The following is a 9,155-nucleotide window of genomic DNA, read 5'->3' as shown; positions in this document are numbered from 1 at the left end:
ACCCATTTCCCCAACCCCAAGCAAGACACTTGCTGTGTCTATGTATTTGCCTGTTCTAGACATTTCATATACATGAAATTATGATGTTTTAAGGAAGGGTAATTTTCCCTAATGGCAATTCTCTTTGTATGGTTTTCCTTGAATGGTTTAAGAATCTAATGGAAGAATAAGGGGTAGGGTAAAACTAGTGTGTTGTGCCCTGGATATCAAATAATGATCTTTTGCTTTTTCACTCAATCTTTTAGTGATACTAGTATGGCTGAATCACTAAGTGAAGTTTCTGGAAGTCTGGAGGTTCTGGAGGCCAGCGAGGATGGTAAGTAGCCCAGTAATATCTTGTAAACTAGAACTAGATTTGTTTACTATATTTAACTCCTAAGAAAAAATCAAGTCACAAGCAAACTTTTTGGGTCCAACTCTGATATCAGAAGAGGTTTACCTGAGGCCTTGCAATGTTCTTTTGAGATGGTTACCAGGTTCTGCATACTAAGGTAAGAGAAGTATTTCTGCTTAATCCAGAAAAAAAAATGAGAGTAGACCATGTCTGAGAGATTCAACTGAGGTCGTACTGTAGCTAGTGATCCAGATTTAACCAACAGCTAAATTTGTAATTTGAGGAATAAAGGGAGAATACAAACAAAAGATGCCCCCACTGGCTTTGGCTAAGTAGGACTCAATTAACAAAAATTCTTCTGTAAAACTTACTCAGATGTGTGTCCATTCCTTCATTTGAGGAACCACCTATGAGGGATACGCAACCATGAGGGAGGTAAAAGTCACTAGACAATGATAAGCTTCACTGACACCACACCCCTGCCAAAGGAACCATTGGACATAAAATAAGACATTGATTAAAGACAGAATGAAATGTAACAGTTCACTGGCTTGTTCTTCAATTTTTGTGGATGTAGTGTGTGATGTGGAGGATGTGGTCTGGAGAACAGAATGGAACCTTCCTATGGTTTCCTAGAGGCCTGATTTCACTGATGATGTGGGGCAGGAGATGCCGAACCTGATGCATAGATCCTTGAGGGCAGGGCTTGGGTCTTCATGTCTGCGTCACCATTGATTAATTGGGTCTCAGAGAGAGTCCTTCGGTACCCCCAAATATTTAATCAATGAACGAATAAATAAATGAATGATAGGCCTCTACACCAAGACAGCCCCAATTACCAACTGACCTATCTTTTTGGATATGAGCTAGACAGATGCCTACAAAAGAAGGTGGCAATGCGGTGCATCTTGATAAAGAGTGGAGGTAAGGAAATGCCTTTTCTCTGTTCCCAAGGTTTTGTTTTTTAAAAGACCAGACATTTGGGTGTGTTTTGAGAACTAGTCATTGCTAGCCAGAGAATAACATGGCTGTTCAGAGGTCGATGGAAAGAAAGGCTAAGGTAGAAATGTTTTCTTCCCAAGCAGTGATATGAGGGAACAAGGTACCATTATGTGATGCACTTTTAAAGCCCATTAAGGTCAACCCAGGTGGGCTGCCTGTATGCTTGGTGGATAAGCACATATATAACCCAGAAGCAATGATTTCTTCATTGGAGTTAATGGTGTTTTCTTCTCTGGGGGGTAAAAACCTGCCTTCTGGGAGCTATTTTCTGGAATGTGACACACAGCCCTCGTTGGATGAGGATGTAGAAAGCTACTGCCTGTTTTGGAATCCATAGTGCAATCAATGGCTTTATTGTAGGAGAAGTTCAGACAGCTGGCAGCTCACTGACCACCACTGCTGTACCTGACAGGGCACGAGTTACCCTGTGTAGAGGCAACCCTACATGAACATTGCTGGATACAGATGTTTCAACACTCACCTGCTACCTAGGTCTATCTACCCTTTGGCACTTCAGCAGCTTTGAAAACCAGCCTGTGCAGGGGTCTTAGCTGCCAGGCACCCCTTTACAAAAGAAAGCTTGAGAGATTAATTCATACGCTTGAATATATGGCAGCCGTCCCAGATTTCATTATGGTTTCAAAAGACATAGTGTGTGGACAGTTCCTGGATTTGTATCTATTTCCTAGGGCTGGTCTCCTCACATGGGGTCCGATGTGGTTGGTGCTGGAGGGGTCTCCCAAGCCAAAAGACGCCAAAGACTTGGACCCTTGCAGCTGAGATTGGATGTGTGGTAATGGGTTATTCGATAAGGCAGTGTCCAGCTTCCAAGTCACCGTCCTAGGTCAGTGAGCCACCAACCTGCCGAGTGTGGTGGTCACTGGCTCTCGGCGTACCCCCAGCTCCGCCAACAAAGTGCTCGCACCCCCATCCTCAGAGCTCCCCCACAGGACCGAATGGAAACATTGTTTTCTTTCTAGTGCCCATGGTTGAAAGAGAATCATATTACTGAAGGTATTTTTGATGCTTGTAGGAAAATATGTTGTGGTTTTTGCCCAGCAAAATGGAAATTCGCAGGAGTCAGGGTGGGATTGAAATACACACATAAGTAAATTTTAGCACCTGTTACAGTTCTGAAGTCACTAATCATTTTGCTAACTTAGGGACGTGAAAGAGTGTCAGTGCATAATAATTTTTGTCTGCCTGTACAATGATTACATTTGCTACGTTCAGTTTTACAGCCTGGAGAGTTTTAAAGTGTTTTTTTTAAGATTTTATTTATTTATTCATGAGAGACACACAGAGAGAGGCAGAGACACAGGCAGAGGGAGAAGCAGGCTCCCTACAAGGTGCCCAATGTGGGACTCGATCCCAGATCCCAGGATCACGCCCTGAGCCGAAGGCAGATGCTCAACCACTGAGCCACCCAGGCATCCCTAAAAGTGTTTTATTCAATTATTAAGTGTTTCTAGATTGTGTCACAAGTGCAGCTACCAGCTGCTGATTCTCACCTCTCTGCCTTTGCCAGTTTATGAGAAGCAGGTTTGCCCTCCTCCCTTCTAGTCTGGGATTTTGAAGCAAAGAGGGGCAACAATCACTGTGTTTCTAAACACACTGAGCATAAAGTTGTTCCTCTTTCAGAAGGCCAGGAGGAGACCACCCGTTGAGAATCTGTAACTCTTACTCCTTGTGGGTGAAAATGGGGGGCCTTTTACACCAGAGAAATAGGCAGATACCACAGAGAAGGGCATTTCTCCCCAGGGGTCCAGTTGGTAAATCTTTTTCCAGCAAAGAACTTATTTCAGTAATTAGTATAGTAGAGGAATGCGCATTTTCGAGCATCCCAAGCATCATTCTAAATGATTTATTATTATAGAAATTAGTTGAATTTTTTTCCTGAAAAAAAAATTACAGCAGGAAACTCAGTTTCCTGCTGTATCTTCATGTTTTATTCTTTCTACTGGTAGGTAGGACTGGTAAGTTGGTCCCAACTGTGACCCTATTTAGATACATCCTAGTAGATGAGAAATTGCCCAAGCCATCCCAACTGCAATGAGTTAAGTGGTGATTATCAAGCAAACAGTCCTCTGGTCTTGCATTGTCCCACCCCATGCCGGCTTCTGCTTCTAATCATGCATATTGCACATGCATGCAATTTACTATTGAATGGTAGATGTGGGGCTGCTTCCCCTTATCTATAGATAGAAGTGATCGATTCTACAGATAGAATTGAATCTGGCATAATAAACAAGTAATTATTGGGATACCTGGCTGACCCAGTCAGTAGAGCATGCAACTCTTGATCTCAGGGTTGTGAGTTCAAGCCCCACGCTGGGTATAGAGCTTATGTAAAAAAATTTTTTTAAAGAAATAATTATTGATTCCCTAGTACTAGCTCACATTTATTAGCACTTGCACCACACCAGATCCTATGCTAAATTCTTTACTTACATTTTTTTACAATTTATATCAATCCTGACAAGGGCCAGTGTTTATACGATGCTTAGTGATGACTGCTCAGTGACCTCAATTTAAGGGAATTGACAGTTGTGTTGGTATTCTGCACTCCTCAATGGGCTCAGTGGTTTCTGGGGTGCTATCGCATGCCTTTCACTGTGCTGGTTGCTAATGAGAATGCTAAAGAGGGCCTGGCTACAGCCTTGATGTAGGGGTCGGTAGCTAAGACACAGAACTGTATCTTATTCCTTTCTCATTGATACCCAAAACATAGTAAGTGCTTGGTCTTAAACATTTGTTGGATGGATGAATGGATGGATGGATGGACAGACTAGAGAGCATTCAGATGTAAAACTTGAAGGGCCAACAGTCAAGTTTCAGGTGTGTAGAGAGAAAAGGATTGATTATTGAGGTTGGTGGGACACTGGACTGAAGGCAGGCCTTGAACGTTAGAAACCTTTCTAATAGGTAGGCTTTTTAGGAATCAGTATACAAACAGGCCATAGGATTTCAGAGCTAGAAGAACCCTACTGTAGCATTTCCCAAAGTGTGTTTTGCCAGACATTCTGCTTGCATGCATTTGGGAGACAGTATTGTGCCCAGTATCTTAGGGCTTCACCATACATATAGGCATGTTGAAGTTCCAGAAAAGTCTTTTTGGAAAGCAGAGTCCTAAACTTTGTCTAACTCAGCATTTCTCAGAATGACTGGCCTGCAGATCCATGCAATAGACCTATGACCACCCTCTGAACACACTTTGGAAGATGCTGATTATTGGGATCCCTTTATTTCCCTGCTGAGTTCCAGAGAGGTTGAGTGATTTACCCAGAGTCACAAAGCTAATTGATAGCAGAGGCAAGCCAAGGATTCCAGAGTGTTCTGACTCTTGGGTGGTACTTTCCATTATCCTACTAAGCTTTTCTAGTGGCAGCCTCATTGGCAACTACCTTGCCTGGGCCCTTCCCTGCCAGCGCAGCCCTGTTTTGCTGGCAGGAGGCCTTTCAGAGACCAGACTGTTGAGAATTTGGATGAGACACCTACGCTGGTGAATTACTGTATGTAAAAGCAGTAAGAGCTGATTCCTTCCCTTTGAGGAATGCAGCACCGACTCCCCTCCCCTTGCCCATCTTCTGCTGAGCCCCAGTAAAGATATGTGTGCTTGTTAGGAAATTCACAAAAGCCAAATAGAGCCTTAGGAGCATCTCAAGGTCCCATTCCTCACTGCTGCCCTGGTAGTTAATGTAGATAGAACAAACTTTCAATTATTTGCATGTGCAGAGGGCAGTAGCCCTGTAGATAATCCAAACCAGCCGGCAATAATTGAAGAACACATACAGCGCACATAGCACACACACGCACGCATGCACGCATGCACTCCTTGCAAAACCCTGTGGTATCTGATTCTGTCATGACTTTTGCACAGGCAGCTTCTTTACCTGGTGGCCCTTTCTTCCCAGCCCTCTCCCTTGCTCCTAAGTTCCCTCTTCGAGGATGGCTTCCCTCACCGCACTGCCCTGACAGCACTCACCCCTTGGGTGTGTGTCCTTTCAGCACCCAAGGTGAGTGGTACCAGCTCCCACCTAGAACTCTGGGGTCCCCAGGGTTTTTTTTCCCCCTGTGGAAGCTTGGCTCTCCAACTGGACAGCAGTGATCCCAGCCACCAGAGGGAAGTCAGGGGGTAGTCCCCAGTGATTCTGTGGGGTTCAGTAATTGCTGCACATGAATGAACTTCTTAGGTCAGAAAAGAGGTGTGCGTTGGAGTGGAGAGGCAGGTGGATGCCTGGTGGGTTGGGCATGAAGAGAGGCCCCTCCGAAGACCACGAGCTGAGCCTGAGCTTCTGCTCACCCCAGAAACTCAGACACTTTGTCATAATGAGTTGTGAAGAAGGGAACAGGCCAAATGGGTGGTGTTGTGGGCTTGGTGGGTGGCGGCGAGGGCCAAGCCTGCAGGGTATCGGGGATCAGAGTCCTTGTTCCTGTCACAAAGGCCCTGTTTCCTCTCCACCCTCCCTTCCGCTGTCATACTCTGCTTTGCTTTTGTTCCCTAACTTCCAGGAAAGAAGAAATCCAAATTTAAAGCCTTCAAGAACTTTTTTGGCAAGAAGAAGAAAAAAGAGTCTGAAGATGCCCAGGGAGGGAGGAGGTTAAAATCAAGCTTGTCCAGCAGCAGTATTAACATCTCTTCTCTGGAGCCAGTTCGAGAGGGTCAGCGAACTGAGCCCAGGTAAGCTCAGGGGGGCTACAGCCACTGCCAGGGGGCCTTTTCTGTGCTCACACGTATGCTTGTGGTCTGGGGTGCATAGCTCAGTAGGTTGGGCAGCTGCACACCCCTGACCCCGAGAGCACTGGGTACCACCAGTAGATGAGGACAGCATTTCCCATCACAGCCACATGGGGCCTACCACTAGTGAGGAGCTGGAGGCCTCTGTTTCTTTTTCTTTTCTTTTTTTTTTTGAGGCCTCTTTACTTGAAGTAAAGACAGCCTGCCTCATTTGGGAAGCTGGGCCTGGTTTGCCTGCCTGGCCCTCAGACTATAGGTCTGTGATTTCCCCAGCGGGGTTGGTGGGGGGGGGCAGGGAGCTACATCTCTTAATGCATGATTAAAATCTCAGAGACAGAAGCCTCTAGCTGGTGGAGGCCAAAGTTTTAAATCACTTGTGTTAATGTAAAGACAAAGAAACAAGCAAACAAACCAAGAACCCCAAATCCATTTCTCCCTCCATCACAGGAGACAGAGGGGGTATCGAAAATGCTGGAACTGGTGCCAGAATGGGGGAGCCTCTTTCTCAGCCACCCCTATTCAGATTTTCATCTGTGATGCCCCCCTTCCGTATCTGAACGTCCAGTACCTCCAGCTGTTCCTGTATCCATCAGATCCCCGCCTACGGAGTTCCACTTGGGCCCAACTTGCCAGACTTATTTGGGCTGCCCATAGAGCTCACCCGTGCTGTTACCTGTTCCCTCAAGGCTTTGCTTGCTGGAAATGGGACGCTTAGTAAACGTGTTATACTTGTTATACTACTCCCTGACTGCTAACACCTAGGTTTCCTTAAGGACCTTAATTAGTGCATTGAACGTGAGGAATCTCAGAGAGCAGGAGATGGTTATGGACAGAGGGGCTTGTTTCACACGTTACAAATGATGCCATTGTATAGACCACAACCTTATAGCTCTAAGTGAGGCTAAGACTAGCCCTGCTATAAACTGGGGGGGGGGGGCAAGGAGAGGGGATTTTGGGTCTACTCTGTGTCATCTCTACAAATAGCGACAAATCTATATGTTTATCCTCATGCCAGTACTCACTATCTTGATGAAGGTGGCTTTGCAGTAAGTTTTGAAATTGGCAAGTGTGAGTTTTCCAATGTTGTTTTTCCTTTTCAAGTTTATCAGTATGTAACCCCTTACATTTCTCTATGAGTTTAAAGATAATCTTGCCCACTTCTGCAAAAGAATAACAAAAAGGCAGCCAGAATTTCAATAGTGATCACCTGAAATCTGTAGATCAGTTTGCAGACTTTATTGCCCTCTTGACAAGATTAGGTGTCCCAAACCATGAGCATAGGTTGCTTTTTCATTTCCTTAGGTTTCCTTCTTTAATTTATTTCATTAGGGTTTTAGAGTGACCAGAGTATAATTTTTACACACTTTTCATTAAATGTATTCCTAAGTGTTTTATTCTTACTAATGTTATTGTAAATGAAAATTGGAAGTGGTTGTCATTTCATTTTAGGATTGCTCATTGCAAGGATACAGAAATACAATTGATTGTCGTATATTGGTCTTTTATCCTGCAACCTTGCTGAACTCACTTATTGGTTCCAGTAGTTTTTATTGGATTCCTTAGGAGTTTTATACATGAGGTTGTGTCATCTGTGATTAGATATAATTTCACTTCTTCTTGTCCAATATGGATGTCTTTTATTTAATTTTCTTACCTAATTGCTCTCGCTGCAACCCCCAGGACAATGTTAAATAGAAGTGGCAAGAGCAGACATCCTTGTCTTGTTCCCGATGAGGGAGAAAACATTCAGTCTTTCATCATTAAATATGACATCAGCTGAGAGTTTCTCACAGATGTCCTCTGCCAAGGTTGAGTGTATTTATTACGTATTTGGACTTTACAAATGCTTTTTCTGTATCTGTTGAAATAACTACATGGTTTTTGCTTTTATTCTGCTGATATGGTGTACTACATTAATTGATTTTCATATATTAGAAAACCTTACATTTCTTGCAAGTTCTACCTGGTAATAGTGTATAATTCCTTATGTTGCTGGATTCTGATGACTAGTATTTTATTGAAGATTTTTACATCCATTTCATAAGAGGTATTAGTTTTTAGTTTTCTTCTGATGTCTTTGGGTGAAATTTTTAAAAGGTAAAATATCTTCCCACATTCCAAAAGGAGTCTTTTGTGCCTTTAGCCCTTTATTTGTTTCTAACTTTACCCTGATTTATCTTAGCACTTAATTGTCATCAACCTGTCTTCATTCCCAATCAGAGGGTATTTCCATCTGGGTTTAGCAAGATGAGGGTGGGGGTGAGGTAGAGTAGGTGCATAAGATGGCTTTGAAAATCAGACAGATGTATCACGGAACCCTCATGTGAAAGAAGAAAAGATCTAGTGAATGAGAGCCTCCAGGATCTGGGCAGATGTTTGATATTTTAAATCAAAACAAAAACACTAGAGAGAAATTTGGGTGTGAAAGATCTTTGACAACTCTTACCTTAATAGCAGAAAGACTCAGGGTCTTCCCTCTCATTCCACGGGGTTGCCACTATTGAATTGTAGACTTTTAATGGGTGAATTAGGGAATCCCTGGGTGGCTCAGTGGGGACCCCCCTGACATAGGCCTCGATCCCAGGATCCCGGGATCATGACCTGAACCAAAGGCAGATGCTTAATGGACTGAGCCACCCAGGCGCCCGTAGGTGTATATATTAAATGAGACCATACTATTCTTTATTTTTTGACTCAATATCTTATGGAAAACTTTCTATGTCCACACATGCACATCCTTGCCCTCTTTCTGAGGTAACTGTGATATGTCATACTATGCATATACACGTGTCTTCAGTTCCTATGGCCCTTGGGCTGCTTTTACAGACCTTTTCCTTCCTGTTCAGGATCAAGAGCAACATGGGTAGCAAATCCCTGTCCCATGACAGCATCTTCATGTTGGAACCTGAGCCTGAAAGATCAACCCATCAACTCTGCCCCTCTCCAGAGCCCAAGAGAGGCAGACCTCTACAGGTAATAGTGAACTCAAGCATCAGTGCCTAATTAGACTACTCCTCTTCCATTCCCTAGTCCTAATCTGCCAAAAAAGCAAGGAGTGGGGAATTTGGCCTTGTTTCTCAG

General features: G+C 43.9%; 1 protein-coding gene across 1 annotated transcript in view; it reads left to right on the top strand.

The window, feature by feature from the left end:
* Nucleotides 1–255: 255 nt before the first annotated feature.
* Nucleotides 256–9,155, top strand: part of KIAA1210 (KIAA1210 ortholog) — a 34,961-nt gene continuing 26,061 nt past the window's right edge. Inside the window, exons 1-3 of the mRNA XM_055338094.1 lie at nt 256–316; nt 5,849–6,017; nt 8,921–9,047. Of these exons, the coding sequence (XP_055194069.1) occupies nt 256–316; nt 5,849–6,017; nt 8,921–9,047 (357 nt within the window). The remainder of the gene's footprint in view (nt 317–5,848; nt 6,018–8,920; nt 9,048–9,155) is intronic.

The sequence above is a fragment of the Nyctereutes procyonoides genome, unplaced genomic scaffold (genome assembly GCF_905146905.1).
Source record: "Nyctereutes procyonoides isolate TBG_1078 unplaced genomic scaffold, NYPRO_anot_genome, whole genome shotgun sequence".
Classification (NCBI taxonomy): Eukaryota; Metazoa; Chordata; class Mammalia; order Carnivora; family Canidae; genus Nyctereutes; species Nyctereutes procyonoides.
This window is presented reverse-complemented; position numbering and strand designations above follow the sequence as displayed.